This window comes from Anser anser (genome assembly GCF_964211835.1).
Source record: "Anser anser genome assembly, chromosome: 12".
NCBI lineage: Eukaryota > Metazoa > Chordata > Aves > Anseriformes > Anatidae > Anser > Anser anser.
The window spans coordinates 12351340-12373313 of record NC_139733.1 but is presented as its reverse complement, the minus strand read 5'-3'; the positions used below and the strand labels follow the sequence as shown (position 1 = coordinate 12373313).

Genomic DNA, 21974 nt, shown 5'->3' with positions numbered 1-21974 from the left:
ATAGATTAAACATGCAGATCTTTACAAAGCTTCAACCCTTTTCTCATTTACGGTGATGTGTAAATATTTTATTGACTTTTCTCTCACTGCTGAGTAGCTTTAATGGCATTTGTGTCGGTAAAGTCCTGAGCTGCTGTAAATCAAATACTGTTCAAGGCTACTCACCATGGTCATGGGCAAATACAAACAAGTTAAGTTCTGTCAGCCTCTGGGCCAACTCATCGTAACGGCCGCAGTGTTCCCCAGCGCCATGAGCGATAAACACGAGGGCCCTAAATGGAGCATTAAGGTATAAATCATTAGCTTGGCAATCAATGCACAAAGGCTTCAGAGCTGCAAGCAAGAACAGCACATTCAATTTAGCAACAGCATTTCAGACGTCAGCAAGTACAAGGCAAGTAAATGATGGCTGAGGTGGGTTTTAACACGGGAAAGCAGCTTGCCATCCTGACCTATCATCGACCTGATCTTCACCAGGTCGTAGCAGGACAGACCACATGGAGGTCAGCTGCACATGGGACAAACTTACTGATTTGTTTGCCACCGTGATCTGCTACAGGTTGGAGATGCAGATGTCTCATGCTACTGAACACTCTTAAAGATGAAATTTTAGCTAAACAAGTCTCGAGCAGAGTCCAGAACTTTGGCTGGAGCTTGGGATTTTATCTTTTGACCCCAATTCTGGTACTCTTACCATTGCAGTTTCTACCCCAAAACAGTTGCTTCACTTTGGCAATTGAAGTGACTTTTACATAGCCACTTTACAACTACAGCCAGGGATCAAGAAAATAACCAGTCTAATAGACATTTATTTTTGAAAGACGCTATACAAATATTTATCTTCAAATATTCCAGTTGTGCCAGTGATGCTTTATTTTCACTGGAATGGCATCAAGAGTGACTAAAGTTGAACGAACCTTCCCAGTGTTTTTAATGGGCAAAGTTTGTGCAGACTTGTAGTAAAAATACAGCAGAAGTAGCAACGTGATTACATAAGTTTTTGCTGAATTTGACAAGTGACTTTCCAAAATCTGGCTTTAGCAACATAAACAGAACTTGTTCGTTTACAAGTACTGTCTGTCACTGGAACATCAGCAACCACTAAACAGTCTGAAGGCTACAGGTTAGACATTTTCAGTACATTAACAGAGAAACATTAGACGAATTGACAACACAAAGCAATGACAGCAGTTTACAGCTAGTGATTTCCTCAACTTTATTTTGATCGAGGTTTTGAATACATTTTTAGACAGTGTATTCACTGCAATAAGCTGCTTTGATCTTTATATATTTAAACTTTAAAAAGATGTGAGTGATGTAGAAACTCCAGCTCTAGCTCTTTGATTAGCACCTGCTTCAAAGTATTTTCTCATGCTAGACAACTTGAAAGCACCCATCGAAACCAAAAGGATTTTTACAGAGCAAACTTGCAAAAAAGCAATGCAAAGATGCTCTGGCATCTAACAGTAATTAACAAGGGTGAGGTTAGGCCGTGTAACATATTTAACTTCCTATGCCTTACAAATGTTCTTTAGTGTCACTGAAGGTTTCAAAACAATCGGTGTGGAGCAGTCATTTTGTCCCCTGTCACCCTCCCTTGTCAATAGATTTGTCATGTTATCAGTGGACTTCCCGGGCAGACTGATTTTCAGAGTGCAACACCTATAGTTATAGAATCAAATGCTGAAGAGATGGAAAGACTGCTGAAAGACAGTGAAGAATACTAACTTTCTGCAGCAGAGGCACCAAGCTTTGCATGTCTCACCTCTCCTAGACACAGGCAGCCCAGCAAAGACTCCAGCCAGTGCTGGGACAGTGAATCATTATTCTATATGTGTCCCTGAAAATTGCAGTCCCTGTCTAAATGCTTCTGCCTCCACCTATGCGTAATGGTCTGAGATCTCAGCTCTGGTCCTGGGTGACCCGAAGAGACCACACACCACAGTCCCCAGGTCTGGGGCTGACAGATCTGTCAGACATTAAGGAACGCAGCAGCAGAGCATGAAGCAAAGCTGGGCTGCTAACCTGCATGCTCCGGGCTCTGCAGTATGACAAGCAATGGCACTGCATGCCCAGGACTCTGATGGAGAAATTAAGGAAATGTGAGAGAAGACTCCTATGTACCCATCACCTCGACATCCAACAGAATCAGTCAGGCTGAGTCTCTCTGATGTATAGCTCTTGCTACCTGGCTCTTGGCAGCTTTTCTCCTCGGGGTTTTATTTAAGCCCCCTGTTACTCTTTACAGGATCTACCTTTTTTTTCTTTTTTTTTTTTTTTCTGCTGACTCGGCACAGGGAGTAAGGTGCGGCTTGGCGGAGTGCATATGGCCCTTCATTTCTCAGAGAAATATGATTTGAATGTATGCACTGGAATGCATCAAGTGAATGAAACCTAATGGGAAGCTGGTGAAGAGAACTCTGCCAGGGAATGCTTGCTATTATTTCATCACCCTGACAGCAAAGCCCTAATTTTGCTCTCATTCACACTGCTGCAGCACCACGACTTCGCCTGACAGCATCCTGCTAGATGCTCAGCCCCCTCATCTTCTGTGAAACCAGTGAGAAAAGAAAGAACTCCATTCCTCAAAGCAGCAAGGTGTTCCTGCAACCTCTCCTCTCATTCTAGCATGAAAAATGTCAGGCGTTACAGAATAGAGCAAAATACTGAGTAAAATTCCCCGAGACTGTTTGTGCCTTAAGATCCCTAATGGCAGAAGCTGTCAAGATGACTTAGGCACTTTTAAAAGTTTTGTCCCATGAAAACGTGGTGTCATAAACAGGGAGTGAAATTTCCAAACTGTTATGTCCACACAGAAGTAGCTTGTTTTGCTGTTGTGTAATGAAAAGTAGGAGATTTACTGACTAAAACCCAGGTTACTTCTACACAGGTCTCTGGGGCCAGGTTCAGGGTCTCTATGCAGGGGGGCCATGCATCAAACACAATGACCTGGAAAACTGAAGTTAGTCTGAGCATCATCGGAGCCAGGATTGAAGGATTTAGCTCTTTCCCCTAATCTTCCATTTTCCATTGCAAAACAAGTCTAGATTTGGCAAAGAATACCTGAAGGCAGTATAGCAAATACGTGGTGCACATATTTTCACTGGCAAGCTGGCATGAAAATACAGTGAGTGATTAGTTTGACTGACAGCAGTTCTTTACTGTATGTAAACATTTTTGCAGACACCCCTGCTCTTGTATCGCAGCCTGCTCTTTCCTATTGCAATGGCTGGGAAGAAAGAAACACGGAATATCAGAGATTGCTTTCAGCAGAGGGGTTTCTGCAAGTCGTTTAAAATTAATACAGAAACCCAGCAGGTTTTAAGGTGTGGTGTTTGTGGGTTTTTTTTCGTTTGTTTTTTGGGGGGGGGCGGGGGACTGCAATACCTTTGTAAGTTTTGTTTAAGCAAGGTTTGTGTATTGGTCATGTATCAAATTGATCCTGGGGAGAAATTTCTTCACCTTCAGCTCTTGCAATTTCACCAGTGAAATCCTTGCAAACACACACATCTCAGGTAGAAAACATTGTTCACACTCTGCAATTCTTGTAAAGACTGACCTGTGCCTGAACCCATGAATTCCAGTCTCTAACCGCAGGCAGGGCCACCTGACACATCTTTGGATGCTTCAGCTGGCTTTGGCTGGAGGAACCAAATTCCTAAATATCTCGAAATGCTGCCAAAACGTTGTTTTGAATTCTGCTCAGGAAAGCACCTAGCATGCACCTGATCACACAACAGCACAATTTCCCCACACTCCACAGGTGTGTCTTCACACAAAGCCAAGGTGTAATCTGGAGTGTGAGTAAGCATCCGCATTGCAGTAAGCAACCAGTGGAGTAGCAATTATGGATATGAAATGAAACTAGCTTTATTGACTGCTGTTTGCAAAAGCAACCTTTTTCACAGATCCCTGCCCTTCCCTTAGCCTCCTCCCCCTAGCTCAGGAGGAGGAAACCTGCAGGTTTCTGTCTCCTGGTACTGCATAGCTGGGCAAACAGATGTGGTTACTTAGCACAACAAGTGGGCAGGACAATATTTGTCTTTTTTTACCATTCAGTTCAATTACGGGCTACGTTTATTGATCTGCCATCAGGAGGTAATGGTGTATACCGGTGACCAGCCCCTGCTCCCACATCTCCACTGGGCTGGTTGTCCATGACTGCTGTCAGTCCTCCCGTGCTGCAGCAGCACCTTGCTGAGCAAGCAGCACCCAGAGGTGCCCTGCGTGCAGGCGGTGCAGGACACATGCAGACATGCTTTCTTGCACCAGGGAGGAAAGTAGAAAGTAGGAGTGGTAGAGGTCAGGCTATGGCACAAAGAAAGGTGGTGTGCACAACAACAGAGGAATGCTTTTTTTTTTTCCATCCTACTTCTCGGAGAGGTCACCAGCTGATCTAAACTTTAAGCTGCTTTTGATCCTTGCGTATTCATCACTGTTACCACACACCTTCCAATATTTGCCTTCTTGCGTGGGGAGCAGCCCTTGCAGGGCAGGGATTCGGGCACCGGTGCAAGAGCAGAACCAGTTGTAGAGGGTCCCACCTTTACTGCTGGGCACATGTTGCCACCTCTGCTTAGCCCTGTTGCAACAGTACGAATGTTTATAGATGTAATTCCACAGTCAATTGCAAAAGAAGAATTGAGGGAAAAACAAATGGTAGCACAGGGCTTACACAACTGAGCGAGAACTCTCTTAAAGCAGGGTTCAATAGAGAAAACAAAACAAAACTCAGAAAGGTGATGTGCTATGGCATCTGGAGGCCAGGAACAACACTCAGGGCTGGGGTCCTGCTAGGGTGCAAGACACATGTTCTTGCTTGTTCTTGGTTGAGACAGGGCCACAAAAATCATGTGGAAGCCAAACTAGATGTGGAAGGTTGTGAGCAGGATGCTATGATCTTAACATCGTGTCCTCTGGGGACTGAGATACTTCTGTGGGACCCCAAGAATGCTCCTTTATTGCCAGAAAATAACCCAGAACACTGGGACTAGACCAAAGAACTGAAGACAAGCTTCCTATGACTGCATATACAAAAAATTCAATCTTTTCCACCCCATTCGAAAACATCCCTCTTCATAACAGTATTTAAGTACTTGCTTAACCTCAGGAAACTCCCTTCGACTCATGAAAGTCAGTGGGACTTATAACGTACAAGATTGAACTTTAAAAAAAGGATTTATAAATGCTGTTCTGAGTTAGGACTGATTTAGTCACATGCGGAAGTGATTTCCTGAACCAGGCCCTTGCAACTTAACCTAATACCATGTTATTCTATGTAAGGCAACCATGCATTCATTTGATATTATGTATGTTTTTGCTAGAACCAGATCAAGTCTAACAAAGAACATCTGATTTTTGTAGTTTTGAATACTTGACACCAAATTCCTAAAGTAATTTTTTTTAAATTAACCGATAGGAAAGCTCTGAGTTAGTGAGGCTGCCAGAAAATCACTGGCTCACTGAAAGTGAGCATTAGGTTTGGTTGCCTTGTTCCAACTGATTTATTAACTCCCTTGTAGGCAGCATCAGCCTGACTCCTAGAAATACGGCGAACAATGAACACTTATTTATCAAAAACATTTCACTGGTGACATTTTTGGACAAGGAACAGAATAGTTGATCACAAACCTTTTAAAGTTATTAAAAATTTAGTGTTGTTTATGTTTATTTTGCTTCTACAGGATATTGTCACAGAAAATCAATTATAGGTATGCACACTTGTGTTAGCTGGGTTAGTAGTCCTCACTGATTATGAAGATTTATATATATAAATCCTTTCCTTTGCCTTCTCTATAATAGAATTATGCACTCAGCAGATTGCAATTTTGTCAAGATTTAACTGTAATTCCAATTTTCTACCCTTGGTATTCAGTTAAAGATGACCTCTTTCTTGGAAACTTCCAGCTAATCATTTCCAAGAACATGTAATGAAGAATGATTTTTTTTCGCTGGAAAAGACATGGGTGATCTCTCCTCCGGAGGTCTCTAGAGCCTCTTGCTTTGGGTGTAGACCTGAAGTCTCTGTATCTGTCATTTGAGTCAGCTTTTGCGCTTTTTATTTTTTCTGAGGTGACCTGCAGCCCTAAGAGACCCTGGCAGAACTTGGCAGTGGGCAGGGATTACAAAAAGTTATGGGAGTTTCTCTCACATTGTGCACACTTGTGACCTACGCAGTTAGCCAAATATTCAGGCTGGTGTGTCTGGTTAGACAGGAAAATTTATGGTGGAGTCAGGTGTGTCCCTTCATGCTGTTCTTCTGTCTCCAGGAAACTCGCAGAGTTATGTCCCTCTGAAGGCACAGGAGGCAATGACCTTGCTCCTAATTCCAGCCCATGTTTCAAGGAGGCATGTTTCATTAAGCTCAAGGGCTTTGCTTGCTCTTTTGCTCAGCTTTTTGGAGAAACACATCCTTAGCCTTTGCTCTGCTGGCCTACATAGGTCCATAATCTGGGCAGTCACCTGTTTTCAGCTGTCATTGGAGTTTAATGATGTTACCTTATACTAGCAGTTCTACTGCTACTTTTCCAATCTCAAGAAAAAAAAAAAAAGCAAGTCAGAATAGCAATAGTCTGGAGTCAAGTCCACATTGACCTTCTCTTAATACCAGAGACACTGTAGCAAGACTGGAGTCTCCCTCTTTGGAGATCTTCAAAAGCTGTCTGTGATCAGCACGGATACCTCCCTGGGATCTAAATTTGGAGGAACCTTTGCCTCTTCCAGACGAACTGAGGCAAGCAGTATCTCAAGACTGTAGCTGTTCAGCCTGTGAAACACCTCCGAGTGCCAGAGGCTGTGTCGAAGGACTGTGTGCTGTGGTTGCACTACAACATCTCTGCTTGATTTTATAGGGCTTGTGGGGATTTAGGATTCTGCACATTTCTGTTTGATGTAGTTTGACGTAGTCTAGTAGAATCAGTGGCTTCATTCCAGTCCAGATCCTAAACTGACAATGTAAAAACAGACCCCACCAGCAAACTACCTCCTCCCTTTCCCCCATTTACCCAGGCTTGGAAGTTCCCATTCAAGCCTGCCCGGAGGTGCTGCTGTTAGTTTGGGCAGCATCCTACTGTTTAACATCATGGAGACTTAGGGCTCAGTCTTAACATCTGTGCCTGCTTCCGTGAGCAACGCTCTTGCCTTCAGCAGCTGTTCGCATGCATGTCTGCAGGCCTGGCTCACAATGCAGTTCAAAATCGCAACAATAGGGTTAGGAGGAGATTTGAGAACTGCCATGACCTCCAGGAGAAGTACCATGGGTAGGCTGTTCAACAAAGACCAGAAAGTGTAGATACCATAAATCAAGAGAGCAGAGACAGAACCGGGCAGTACAGACATATTTCAAAACAAAAGACTCAACAGGATCTAGCCAGAGCCAGCACAAAACAATGTGGAGTAACAGCCTATGCTGATTTATTGTAGCTCCTTGAAAAGCACGCCCCCGCCGCAAATAACTCATGAGTGGTCTAATATAGGGAAAAGAGATGAAGGAAACTTCAGGCGAGGTGGGAGGGGAGGAATTACTTGAACCTTGCAACTGCGTAGCTCCGGACAGATCTCTGCAAAGTTAACGCTTCTGACCAGCTGCATTCTGTTTCAAGGAGGCTTTGAAGTAGTATTTTAGGGTACACAAGGCTGAGATCAGAGGTGAAGTGTGTGGTGTGTAATTTGAAATTCATAGGCAGGATCTTCCCACCCCTTTCTTGAATAAAACTGAAGTGAATGGATCCTAGGGTTATGGGGATTGCCTCGGGGAGACACTCCCCCACTTTGATATCAGAGATGGGATTGTTCCTGGCAGACCCGCTGCTCTGAATGTGCGAGACAGGCAAGCACTCTGGTCTGGAGCTGCGCTTTCCTCTTGCCGCTGCCCTTCTACAAAGTGTAGGAATCCTTGAAGGATGAATTATGATTTCTATTTCCAAAGAGACAAGTGTAGGCATCGCTCACATGACTGAGGCAGGGATCACTTGAGGTGAGCCCTGGCACAACTGCTGCTGGGCCTGGCTGGGAGAAAGGCTGGGATCAGACAGTCCAGCGCTGTACTTCGCTCTGCTTCAGCCCGTCTGCAGTGCAAAGGGCAGCCCCATGCACGTCCTTGTGCACAGGGGAGATAAAATGGAGGTCATATCTTCCAAGGGGAGCTACAAGGATGCATGCACAAAGTATTCGGTGTCTTTCTCAGAAGACTGTGCAAAACATTATTCAAAGAGGAGACATCAGCTGCAAAATTCAAGTCAATCTGAAGTCACACCCAAAATATTTAGATTACTTTTAGGGTGAGGATGGGGAATATTCGAAGAAGCAAAAGAGTTTCTGACATAAATCCACCTGGAAATCAGGAAAAATAAAAGACTTGTTGCTAATTTTATTAAAAATTAATTTTCACTGGGAAGCAAAACCACTGCAGATGGCTGCAGGACCATGATTCCTGAAGAGGAAATAGAAATGGAAAGTAAGAGCAAGAACAGTTCTTGCAGGTCTCCCCCTCCTCTTTCCTGGGCTTGCACTGAGCCTCTACTGATTTGCAAAGGGACAAAAATTAGAGTTTAGCCAGTCTTGTAGCAGTTTCTTGTTGAAATCAAAGTGCAGGCACTGCTTGGTGATATGAACCCTTGGAAAAAAGAAAGGCTGTGTGATTAAGTGGACTGTCCTTCCAAAGCACAAGAGCTGCAATTAAAGGCCAAAAGATTTCTACTGCATGCTTGCTACCGCTTAAACTCAGCTCCGCTCACCACTTGAGCACTAAACTTGTTCACTGAACAAAAAGGGTTTTCTGTATAAAGGTATGACTGTTTCAGAGTATCTGTGTAAAAACTGTTCTTTGTTACTGAGCTCACTTGCAGTCCGGGCATATCCAAGCACCAGTCCCACCAGTTCCAGTGACAGTGCAAGTCGCTCCTTATTGATGCTCTGAGCTTGTAGCTTGACACATCCAACTCAACCCGGGAAGACAAAGCAGGCTTTCTAGAAGGGAAGGTGTGCTTAATTAAGGGATCAGTTCAGGCCATGCAAGAATGTTCTTGATGTTACAACCAAGCCCCATTTTGACAATTTAATCTCACCTTTTTACGTAAGCACAGGAGATAGGGTTAGATTGCAGTATTCCTGTATCAAGGTGAGGACTTCTGGTTGAGCCAGGAGTTGGACATCATTTGTGGTCTGAACCTGGGCTCATGTGAGCAAGGGGCTCTTCGTTGCCAGTCTCCCCACAGAATAAATGGCTCTTAAAAATGGGATCATCCATGTCTTAAACTCTAGCCGTAGCTCTAATCATCTCCAGTCTCAAACTGTTATTTCAGGGAGTGGATGGAGCAGAAAACTCATGACAAACAATACTGAAACAGTTATTAGAGGAATGATTCAGGTCATTACACTGGCACCTGTACAGGGAAGAAACAGAAAAGTGCACACTTGGCACAAGAGGATCAGAGTGTTTCCAAGCCACTTCTTGTAACAAAAACTGCACAACCGAAGTACTTTGATCAGGCATTTGGGGCTTACTTGGGTAAATCTTCCACTAGCTTTGAAGAGATCTGTGAATAAGTAAGGAGTGAGACACTGTAGCTGTCCTGTGACCCTGAGACAGCATGCTATTATTACTTTCTAATAAAGCCCTGACTGTACAAATCCCATGTGTGGCCATGGTCTAAAGCAAAACGTAAAACTTCAATTCCCTGAAATGCTTAGACCTGATAGCATGGCTTGTACCAGGCAATACCACCATAACATGCTCAGGAGCTCTTGATTACTTCCTGCACACTTATAAAATTCCAGTTTGGATGTCAGAGATAACATGAGTCTCCAAATACCCAGTTGTTTTCTGTGTGATTTTCCAAAAGTCAGCATGGAATTAGCCCGTAAACTCAGAGACAGAAACTCAAGGATTGATTTCTTAATCAGAAAGCAGTTATATATATTTTAGCATACTTTGAGATTAAGCACATTAATTTCCACTGAATAATCCTCTCTCGGCACATCCCAGAGCTGCACTCCAGCCCCGCCAAGCTATGAGAAGAACCTTTGCAGAGAGAGGTTTTACAGGCTCTGTCAAAATCAATATCAGGAACTATTCCTCTGGGAAATTAGTAATGTCACAGGCAAAGCGTTTGCCAAGGCTTTGAGCATGTTCCAATTAATTTAGTATTCCACATTTGCCATAGACCTGAGGTATGAAAGAAAGTTGAAAGTAAACAGCTGAACGTGACACACAGTAATCCTGCTAAGGCAGTGATTGCTGGAACATGTGCTTTAAAGGCTGAAACATTTATTCATGCCTCGAACCAATGTAAATTTGAAATGCAGCTGAGGTGCAATGGTTTACCTACGGATGATTTACAAGCTAACAAATGGAAAGAAACTTCTGCCTACAGTTGCCAAATCCAGGTCTGTGTTATTTCTTGGTCATACTGAGATAGCATGTTTGTCCAAAGAATTTAGTTATGATAGGCTTGTTTCCTGAAATGCTCTTTCATTTCCAGCTCCCAGGCTGTGTCCCCTATGGCAGGGAGGGCTGCCACACCAATGTGAATCAGGGACAGCTTGCCACCACGTCTAAACACTCTCGTTGATTTGCTCTCAAAAAGTAGCTAGATATAATAGCTTTAAACTCCAGAAGTTGAAGGAGGACTTGGACAACTTGGGGTGCAACTGCTGAAATAAGGATGACTGATAATACTGAACTGAAGAGGTATTTAGTCAGATATATCCTTGGCTGCAATCGCTTTAGGTAGAGGCAAAGAAAGCTAAAGGCATGTGGGATGCCTTTTCTGCAGAAAAGCTTAAAATAGAAAAGGAAATCAATACTCATTTACAGTATCTGGCAGTCACTGAACCAAAACATACATGTACACCTACAGCAAAGCAGAAATAACAACATTTATTTAAACCACAAGCTGTTATTCTGCTGCGGGAACGCTCTGTTTTCTGTGGATGGCTTCACCAGAAACAGAAAAGTACCACGTACTTGGGACCATTTCTTAAAAGCCTCAACAATACCAAGACCAAACACTATTAACACCAGAATTATTAACCCCACCACTACTAGCCTGGCTCCAGCTCCTCTGTGTTGCTGGCGAAGAAAGAGCCAGAGCTGACGGGTGAGAGAGCAGCAGGGAAGGCACTCAGTCTTTCCTCCTGAACTTCCCTTCTGCCAACTTCCAAGCCACCATTTGTGGGATCACAAGGCGTGCATCTGCTCCAGCCTGCAGTGGGACCGGGCAGAGCTTTATCAGCTGCATCACCACAGGCGTGGGAGACGTGGGGTCTCAGATGAGGGTTGAGCTTTTGCATGTGGGGTCATGGCAAGGGAGGGAGACAGCTCTGTTCAGTCAGGTTCTCCAACTGCCCACATAACTGGGGAGGGGCAGGAACAAAAGGGGCATGTCTGAAAACTTTTGGCGTTTAGCAAAACTCAAACAAGCCTTGATGCTACATTTAGCTGTGCCGAGTGATGGGACCACCTCTCCTAAAGCAGCAGGAAAATGCACAGACCAAGAAGCAAAGCTTTGGGGGTCAGAACCGTTGCATGGTGCTTCAAAAGAGAAATGTATACCGATGCCTAGGAATGTTGCAATGTTTCTACAGGCTGTGTAAAACCAGGGGCTTTAGGGGAAGGAGTAGTGTTTAGCACATTAACATTCTCCAAACACTGAAAGTGAAATTGAATATAAACAAAGTGAATCTGCTGATTGATTTTTTTTCCATCCCTCAGCGCAGAGAAATGTGACCAGTAAATAAATAGCATAAATAATAACAACAGCTGGCTTTTGTACAACACTCCTCATTCATAAAACCCAGAATGCTTTACAAAGTGCGCAGCTGTGCCTGTTGTAGAGCCACGTAATTCAGAGTTGAACGGGACCCTCCAGAGGTCCTCTCGCCTGCAACCCTGCCCCAAGCAAGGGCTGACCCTTCCTACCAAGTGCCACCTAAACTGAGCACAAGAGGTGAAAAGCCTCGCTCACAGCAACACAGCATGCCAGCAGCAGGGATGGGCACACAGCGTGCGGCAAAACCTTAGGGTCAGCAGTCAGTGGGAACTCAGCAGCAGAGCCAAAGTGTTCCCATGGTTTCCCTGAGCCCCAGTCCTGTGCTACGCACCCAGGGACATGGCAAACCTGGAAAGAGAACGACAATTTCTAAAAAGTTTTCTGTCTTAATGAACCTGTGGGCAGCTAATCATGTCAGTAAGATGATCTGTGCATTTTCAGGACAACCTGGTTTTAGATGCTTGGTGCTCCTCGCTAAAACCATTTGGAGAGGGCCAGATGATGACTGAAGGCTGACCCTTGAATATTCTTTTAATAAAATGAGATTATGAATGCTGCTCATGCTGCTCAGAACACAGTTTTTATTACTCCAAATATTGTAGACTAGCTCTCACACAAAACTAAAAAAAAAAAAAAGAAAAAAAGAAAAAGCTTAACCATTAAGTCAGCTAGATGTTATCTCCAAAGCAATTTAATTACTTACTGCTTCCTCATCACTCCTCACTCCTTTAGCCCAGCAAATTAAGCTACTGAAGATTTCTGGAGTTTGACAAGTGAATTTGAAGCCTTACTGAGATTGTTTTGAATAAGAAAAGTAAAAAATATGTTGAAGAATAATAAAAATAAACCTGTCTCTCTGGCTGGTGAACTAGCTAACCTGCTGACATTTAGAACAAATTTAACCAACTTTCTTCTCTACAAAGGGCCAAAGGTTTATTTTTTTCCCCTCACTCTGCAGTCTTCAAGCTTGATCAAGGAAGAGACAAAACATACAGAGCAAACTCTTTTTAGCATAGGACACATGTGGCTGAAAAAGCTCAGTCATCTTTCTTGTTTATTAACTCTGTAGTGGTTTGTACATTTTCTCCCTGCCCATCTATACACAATATTGGAGCAAATGATCACTACCTTATTACCGCTGAATGGTTGGCTCTAGACCAGTTGTCAATATTTTGTTTCTTTTTTTTTTCTCTTGTCTTTCTTTTAGTGGATTGCTGCTGAGGCAATTTACTTGTAGCTGAAAAGCCGAGAACAACTAATGCATCACTTAGCAGATTTTTTAAATCTCTCTTCAAACATCAATCACTCTTCAACCACCAAACCCCAATGAATAATCTACTCTCTCTGGCAACAAGCTGTCACCCCGCTTACATCATTAACCTGTATGATTATACCCAATTTTAGATGAGGAAACAAAAGCACAGAGAAGTTAAGGGTCCAATTATTTAAATTTCCAATCATTGTGCCATTGGCAATTGAGAGTCTTGACTGTGTTTTTTGCCTGTTCTCTGCTCCTCGTTGACTTCTGTATTCTGTTTTCTGTTACTAAATTTTCTAGGTCCAGCAATATGCCTTTGCCACCACTTTCAGATTCAGAGGATTCAGAGGCTCCCATCATCAAGTGAGGGCATGCCACACGGAAATGAAGACAGATCCTGGCTGGAGAGCAAGTGCATATCACACAGAAGGGGAGTCTCTGTCATTATAGTGTAAGTACTCTTGGAGCATGGTATTACTCGAGGTATTAATATAATCAGAAACTTTACTCTGGTGCTGCTAATTTCCTCACTGTAGGTTAATAAACAGTACTGACAGAGTGTCAGTGTTGGTGCTGGCAGAGTAGGGGCAGGGATGTATGGGTATAGTCAAGGGTGTAACTCCGGGTTGTGATGAGGCAAGGGATCAGCCTAAACATAACGTAATGAATCTATGAGTAGGATGGAACAGTATTTCTTTGGATACTTTAGGGTAAGGAGAATCAGCCATTTGCTATCAGAGTTGTGTCACATCTTTTGGATAAGCAACAATGGGAGGTTGTTAAACACTAACGGCTCCATTCAAGTGAAAGCACATTAGGACAATGGGATGCCTGGACCTAGGGAAGGCAGCTCAGCCAAATGTGTCTGCAGGGACAGCTCTTAGAACAATGCAATTTCCCTAGAAGAACAAAAAGATCAGATGCTGGCTCTGAAAAGCACAAAGCCACAGCAGCTTGAGGGGAACTTCCAAGGAGACACAGGCCAAGTTCTCTGCAACTGGCATCCAGAAAAATACCCTCTTCTAGCCAATACAACTCTACCAGCCAACTCTTGTAGATGTGTTTGTGATGATCTAGAAAAGCTGTTTTGTGTTCCCAAGGGATGTTCAAGAGTGCTGAAGAAATTGAGGCAAGGAACTGTGTGTAACTGCTTGTATTATTTTATGTAAACCTATATATTTCTTGGGCTAGTGAAGGAAAGAGCTCTTGCATCTAGAAGCCTGATAGAGTTGATGAGTTTGTCAAGTTCAGCTATGGCACCACCCTCAAAACTTAACTGGCTTAAAGTGCTCCCAGTTTGATGCCATGAAGGAAATTTACGCAACAGAGGCTAAGCAGAGAGCCAGTGCAGGGCCTGGCCTGCTCGGGCTAGAGACCTGGAGGGACAGGTAGGGCATCTATTGGGTCACAGTACAAAGCCAGTACTGATCACCACACTCGTAATCCAATTCAAATGAATTTAGTTACTTGCACCAGAGAAGCAACATTCTCTCAGCCTTCAGTGTCTAGCAGAATCATGAGCAGAAAGTTAGGTTCTCAGCACAATCTCAAGATCATTTTTCTTCTTTTCCTCTATCTCTACCTCTGACATTGACTGTGTTGGATAGCACAGTTTCCAAGGATTCATCAGGTTAGCGGCAGAGAGAGCCAAAACTGTCGTGTCAGTACCAGGATGACATTTTAATAAAATTTTAGAGATTCACCACAAGGAACTCGTAAAGTCACCTTGTACCCACACACCAGCACGCATGTAGTTGCACTGTCCTGCAGGAAAGTTGCACATTTGTGCTTAGAAACTGATCCAACAGTGCAATGACTAAAAGTGGCAGTTTAATAACCACTGCTATTCTCTTTGTTATTTGCCTTTTTCCTTGGATTCCATGGAAAAAACAAAAGCAGATTTGCTTCTGTCAGATATTCCTGTAGGGACTGAAAAGAACCTATCCTATTAAGGAAAGCTGCTGGAAGCACCCACAGCAAGAACCAGAGCTGCTCTCCTATCTGTCAAAGCATCCCTCTTAGGTGAAGCTGGTTTATTAATTTGCCCACCCCCTGGAAATGCACAAGAAATCATGAAAGCTTGCCCCCATTCACAGTGAATAAGACAGTCATATAGAGCAAAGAGAACATAATTTAAGGAACGCATACAGCTGGTGAATTGGAAAAGGGAGGCTTTATAAACTCAGGCGATAACAATATAGCACAAGAATCCTGGAATGTTGGTTCGACAATGATAATCGTTAAGCAAAAAGCTCTTATTTCCCCTGAGCACTGTGTATGATGTGATCAGACACACAGAGCTCGATTCATCCTACGACAGACGACGCTGACATCAGTCACTTTGCACCACACAAATTTGGCCCTTATGCATTAGTTTGAAGTTGACCTCATTAGCACAAACAAAAGTGTTCTTCTAGAGTGGCACCGAATTAGAAATTCCTGCAAGTATTTCTAGAGACTAGCACAGTATAATTAGAGACGTTACAATTAGTGACTCGGTTTCCTTTGCTTTGACTTCACTTCAGTTTCTTTAGTCATTTTGGAAGGGTCTGAAAGTCAAATTCAGCCTTGTCATCTGCTCATGCTGGGAGCAGTGCTGTTCTTCTGGAAATGCCATGGAAATGCTGATAACGAGGTGCCAAAATCAGCAAGCAATATTCACAGTATAAGGGCCAGTTCAAATATAAAGGCAGTTTGTATTTCTGCACCACAGGCACTTCTGCAAAGTCCTTCGGGAAGAGAAAAATATATTTTCTCCTTATTGGCTTGTTCTTTTATTGCTAGCAAGTCGAAAGAATGACAGGCATTTCTGAGGGGAAAAAAAAAGGCAGACAGAAAAGAGGGTGGTTTTTGTTTCTTTCATTTTGTGTTTTTAATCACACTTTGCAGGTGTAGAACTGAGACAACTCCAACAAAGACAGTGTTTACTCAGACAATTGCACTCTGTCCACCTAAATCATGGTCACAGTGTCTAAAGTTGAGCCACGCCATTTCACTGTACATTAACGATCAGCCAGGAAAACATATGTGGCCCGCACATGTGTCTCGGCTTCAGGCAGCCTCCTCGGGCAGCGTACTTCAATTGCCAGCAATCATCTAAGTGCTCCTAGAGACCCCTACGTGGGGAGACACACAAGCATCGTGCTAACTAGCCAGATAATGATTTCTGTTTGACTGATGAGGAAGCTCAGATACGAGGATGTCTGGAATCCACATTTTCAAAAACATCTCACTGCAAGCACCTCAAGCATCGAGCGTCCAACCTAGAGCAACTGGTTTATCCTTATTTATAGGGCGAGAGCTGAGCATCGCTGTCTCTGTCTGAAGTCAACGGTGGCTGCAGGCTATCAGCACCTTTCAAAAGCTAAGCTGGGTCAACAAATCTCACAGGGTTTATTTGAGGTCACGCAGAGGGGCTGCAAGTGCCCCAGCACAAACTGTTTGTACTTATCTAGGCAGTGATGCAGCTGAAGCATCCAGAGAAGGCTACGAGGATACAGAGCAGAGAGGAAAAGAAGGTCATCTCTGAACTTCTCCAAGCCCTTCTGGGGCCTCAAAGGAAATATCTTGACTTCTCCCGACTTTCCTTCCCCTTCCTCATCCCACCTCTATTCTTAGCAGCTTTGTCTGAGAGCTGGGAACAGAGCACGGTTTCTTAATTCCTCACCTCCTCTTACCTCATGTTTTGACTCAGATGGCTCAGGGTGGTGGCAGGGGTTTTAACCTTGCATGGAGCTGTTGTTTTTGTTTACACAAAAACCATTTCCATTCCACCGTTTCCATTAAGTAGGATTTCCTCAGCTACCGGGACACGCCACAGGCATGAGATCAGCCTGTTTTGGTACCACCAGTTTAGTTCCTCCAAACAACGTTACACCATCCTGAAAACACTCTGCCTCCCCAGACCCTAAGCTCTGTGCTCATGGGTGAGCTCCCCGTGCCAGTTACTTGCTATCATGCTCCACAAACCCTGCTCTTGGCACGACTGAAGAAAACGACACCAGAACAGAACCACCTTTTCCTCCCAGCCACAATCAGCACAACCGCTTAATTACATTTTCGGCTGAAACTGGCCCAACAAGTAGGGTAGCTTGCAGGGCTGCTGGACAGGGAAGCTGCACCTGCATTGCCGCCAGCAAGCAGTACAAGACACCCCTTCCACAGCTCTCCTCTCGGGGCTGACTTCCCACCCCAAAAAGAAGCGAAAACACTGTCGCTCCCCTTCCTTAGTCCCATTAATATCTACTCTTATCTACCCCATCTAATCACTGTGACATCTGAGTGCCTTTGTGTGTCAGCTTCCTGCGAAGTAATCACCTAAATCCCCCTCTGAAACAAAGCAGACCCTGCTGAGGAACTCACAATAGGTGCCTTTCACACGCACCACAACCTTGGCCTCGGTGGCACTTACAACAAAGCGTCCATATGTGCACCAGCACGGGCTGATCAGTCGGATCAACACCACGCAGGATCAGAGCCTGGATATTTGTGCCCGCGAAGCAAAAGAGCCTTACAAAATTTCCCGTCTTCCTGACAAACCATTTTTTTTCTTTAATGCTACAGCACATTAGTCCGGCACAGCCTTTATCCACCTTTGTGGGCCCGTTTGAGGAGATAAAAGAGAAGCGCCAGCTCTGAAGGGCAATGTCTGCTGGCTGGCCCCACTCTCAGAGAGCGCCTAGCCATTGTTTGCTCTTCAACCCCAGGCTAGTGCTACTTTTTAATTTTTCCTTTGGCAGATATCCCGTTTTTTTTTTCTCCCCGGGGGGTGGATCAAGGATGGTAAGTTCTGTTCTAATTGAAGCCAGGTCAATGATAACCTTTGGGCATCTGCAGTGAAAAGGTATTTCTGCAGCCCTGGCTGGGACTAGATGCATAATGGATCAATGCAAGATCCCACCATTTGACTGCTATAGCGTCCTTCATTAGTGTTAAGATTTCAACCCAAATCAACAATTGAGTTAGAAGATTGAAAGAATTACCTTCAGTGTTTGAAACAGAATAATTGTAACCGGCCAGTAAAAGTCCCCTGAGGTGTCTCTCTCTCCCTATACATATATATAGATCATTTTTGCTGAACATTTAAAATTAGATGAAAGTTGCCAAGCTTCTACATATGAAGCAGAAAAAATCTGAGCTGCTTCTCAAAAGTGAGAGGGAAAAAATGTATTTTTGGTTTGCCTATCAAAGCACTTCGGGAGCATTCTTGACTGTAGAATCCAGGCACTAACTTGCTGCTCAGTCACTTCCAATCTCTCTCATACATAACAATGCCAAAAGAGCTAATAATAAACAGCACGCCCCCTCCTTAAACACAAACACGCAAACACACACAGACACACACTTAGGAACCACTTGTAAATGAGCAACACTGATCCCATCTACTTTTGTTGTTACACAACTAGGGCAAGCTCTCTCAATTAACTGCTTGGTGCACAGAGCCCTAAAAAAATTAACTACCCAGAGGACTTAGACACCAAGTTTTAACTCTCAGTTCTTTATCAGCCTTTCATTTCTTGATCAAAGACTCCTCCACTCACTACTAATTTGCTAAGAAATTAAACATGAAAAGAGAAAGCAGTTCCACTACTGGGTGAAGAACATTGTGGGCAGTTAATGATTAATTAGCATTACAATATGAGACAGGCTGATTTCACAGTAGAAGCTTGTTTTGATAGCTTTTTTTTTTTTTTTCTAGTAGAGGAAATCTCCAGGCTGGTGCAAAGGATATGTAAAACATCGGTGCCAAAAACTTTCCTCTGTGTTTCTGAAAGGCAGTGATTAGAGGTTACTATAAAATGTGTTGTGGACGATCTTAATGGGGATGATCTTAAGCCAAGTCCCATGTCCTAGAGCCCAAGTGGTGCAACAGAGCTATGGGGGGTGGCTGCACAGTGCTGCTCCCTGGGGACAAGGTGGCAGCATACACTGCTTAGGTGCTCACCACCACCCAAATGTACGCCACTCGTGTTGCCCCTTCAGTAGGCAGACACAAAACCCAAGGCCAGGTGACTTGGGCACATATCCATCTCAGCACAGCTGCAGGCTGACGTGCATGAAGTTGTCTGACTTACTGGGTGGTCAAGGAAAAGGTGGAACTCCTGAACCACTTGAACCACTTTTCCTGCAACTGTTTATTAGTTGTTTAAACTTAAATTTAAAAAGATAAACATAGCTTTTCCTGTTGGCTTGAACTAAAAGAAAACAATAAAACAACATCCAGACTTTTGTAAAGTAGCTACCTATACAACTAGTGGTAGCAAAACACACATGAAGCCAGAATCTTACAGCAGATACTGGCAGAAAGAAGAACGATCATAAATAACTATGGGAGAAACACAAATAGCTTTCTATAGCAGACCACAATCAGCACATAATAAGCACAGAAAGCCATTACAGTAAGGGGATTATGTAAATTATGAAAAAAGACATTATTTAAATTTCTCTATCTCATTCCTTGCCTATGTTTATTACTGAGTTCAGTTTTGAAATCACAGACAGTTTCCAGTGAGAGGTCCTTAAATCACTCATTAACCATAAATTAAAAAAAAAAAAAGGCAGTCAAGAAGCAATGTAGTCAAACCAAATCCTGCCTGTTGCTCTGAGATTTCTGCTATTACTGTTCAAACTTCCAACCTTAATGATTCCAAACTGAAGGCAGATGCTGATTTTTTATTTGTTGACAGTAAGAAAATTAACAAGAGTAGACATCACTAAGCCATCGTCTCATCCCTCCCTGATTGCCTGTGCTATTAGTTTGGAGACACTTGTTCATTGCTGGTAGGCACCAGCCACCTGCGTGTGCCACCCTGTAGCATACTGAAACTGCCAACCGAGCCAGCTGTGCTCAAGTAACTCTGGTTCACATCTGTAAGGCGAACTTGAGGCAGTAAAGGTTTGGGGAATACACTCCTTACAGTAGGAGCTCAGATGAGAGGCATCTCTTCTCAGCGGCTCTGTAAAGCTCTATGCACACAGCCCTGGCGTGCCAGCCAAGCTATAAATAATAATCACATGAAGAGTCTTATTTACTGATAGTGAAAAAGAGCATTTGCTTGAAAGTGCTCACCTGGCGGTTGTTGCTGGCTTCCAATACCTGCAGAAGAGATGCTGCCCGTCAGCGTTGATGATGTGGGGCAGGTCTTTGTACGGGATGTTTTGAGGACTCCGCTTTGGCGAACTTTCCTCTGGCATTCTGGAGGAATGACCTGCAAGGTGTTGGAAGAAACAAGACATACTTTAAGACAGGTGAAGGCAAGACAGAGGCTCGGTAGCCACGGACATTCAGGGAAGTCGGTCAGTAAGGCAAGCACCACTGATGGAAGTCTCCCTCCAAAGCCCCATCCAAACAGCCCCCCCAGATCTTTCCTGCTTTAAAACTGAGAGAGCATTTTGCCTTCAGAAAAGGCTCACATTTGGGGAGAGGACACTGGAGGGGGGAAGGAAGGAAGATCAATCCACCATTACTACTTCAGCCTCTCCCACTTCTCCCATCTGTGTTTATTTGTGAAACGGATCTTAAAAAGAATATTTTAGCTGCAATCAAGTGCAGATTGTACGGCAACCGCCACAGCTATGAAAAGACAGCTGCATAAAAGATTTATCTCTGTCTCAACATCTCCGAAGAAGAGCGGAGGGCTCGCAGCAGAGGGCTCTGCTTCATCATGAAGATCTTCTCCGGCATCTCCAACAGCAAGGTGGTGGCGGTGGGGAGCGCAACATTTCCCAGCAGAAATGGAAACGAACCTGTTTTCATCCTGTGCAAGGCTTTGCATTCTAGTGGGAAGCCGGCATGGCGAGGCAAACAGCTGAGGCTTTTCGCATCTCGCTGCCGAGCCGCTCTCACAGCCCCCCGAGCACGCAGCCCCCCCGGGGGGCTCCGGTGCCGGGCGGGCTGCGCGGGGCTCGCCGCCGCTCCTCTCGCCGCTTTGCTCTCTCTCTTTGAGAAAAGTCGCTTGGGTAATTTCACCACTTCTTGTTCATTTCATCACTTTTTTTTTTTTTTTTCCTCCTCTTCCCCCCCCCCTCCCCTCCCTCAAACAAATCGCGTGTGCGGGCTGAAGTGGGAGGGGAAGGGTGGGGAGAGGGAGGGCTGGCGGGTGGGAAAAGCTGCAGCCCGCTTTCCAGAAGCTGCTGCACGCATCAAAGGCACCTTGAACGCACGCAGCCGGAGCAGCGCGCAAAGTTCCTGCGGCCGCAGGTTGTTCGCAACTTTCCTGCCTGCTGCCGCCGGCGGGGTCGCGGCCCCGGCGGAGGGGGGGGAGCCGAGGGATGGAGGGACGGGGGGTGGGGGGGGTGGGGGGGTCCTTTTATCCCGGCGAGCCCCGCCGCCGAGCCGCCTCGGGTGCAGCCCAACTTGCCCGGAGGGAGGGAGGAGGAGGAGGAGGAGGAGGAAGGGGAGAGGAGGAGGAGAAGAAGAAGGAGGAGGAGGAAGAAAGGGGAGGAGGAGAAAAGGAGGAGGAGGAGGAAAGATCCGAGCACCCACTCTAGCCCAGGTCTTTCCCCCCCCCGGCTCGGCTCGCAGCCCCCAGCACCCCTCCAGGAGCGGAGCAGCGCGATGGGCACCGGCGGCTGTACCCCCCCCTTTCCCCCCCTTTTCCCTCCCCCCGGTCCCCCCCCCCGCTCCCCAGGGGCTGCCCAGCCCGGGGGGCTCCTCACCGGCTCGGCCTCCCCCGCCGGGGCTCCGCCTGCCCCTGTCCCTGCAGGGGGCGCTGGGGGGGGGGGGGGGCACCCCAAGGGGCTCCCGGGCATCCCCAGCACGGACCTCCCTTTGCGGTCCCCAAGCCAAATTTTGGGGGCAGATGGGACATGCAAGGAAGATCGGGTCTCCCAGGCTCGGAGGAGCACCCCAGCACCTTGGTTTGCACCCTTGGTGCGTAAAAGCGGTTTAACAATCCAACATTTAGCCAGATGTAGCGCGGCTAATTACCAGAGCTCATACTCAA

At 45.0% G+C, this 21974-nt stretch overlaps 2 protein-coding genes across 8 annotated transcripts in view; one reads left to right on the top strand and one right to left on the bottom strand.

The window, feature by feature from the left end:
- Positions 1 to 21974, bottom strand: part of MGLL (monoglyceride lipase) — a 100789-nt gene that overhangs the window by 42574 nt on the left and 36241 nt on the right. The window contains exons 1-3 of one of the 2 annotated variants that reach the window (XM_083795396.1): positions 20776 to 20961; positions 20099 to 20237; positions 166 to 272 (exon numbers count right to left, since the gene is read on the bottom strand). In XM_083795396.1, the coding sequence (XP_083651522.1) occupies positions 166 to 272; positions 20099 to 20237; positions 20776 to 20785 (256 nt within the window). In that variant the 5' untranslated portion in view covers positions 20786 to 20961. Of the gene's footprint in view, positions 1 to 165; positions 273 to 20098; positions 20238 to 20775; positions 20962 to 21974 lie in introns of those variants that run through there. The other variant, XM_083795395.1, reaches the window with a different exon arrangement.
- KBTBD12 (kelch repeat and BTB domain containing 12) overlaps positions 21132 to 21974 on the top strand; it is a 53750-nt gene continuing 52907 nt past the window's right edge. For 4 of the 6 annotated variants that reach the window (XR_014571367.1, XM_083795360.1, XM_083795356.1 and 1 more), the window contains exon 1: positions 21132 to 21229. The gene's annotated coding sequence lies outside the window, so the exon portion shown is untranslated. The remainder of the gene's footprint in view (positions 21230 to 21974) is intronic. The other 2 variants (XM_083795357.1, XM_083795355.1) reach the window with 1 other exon arrangement.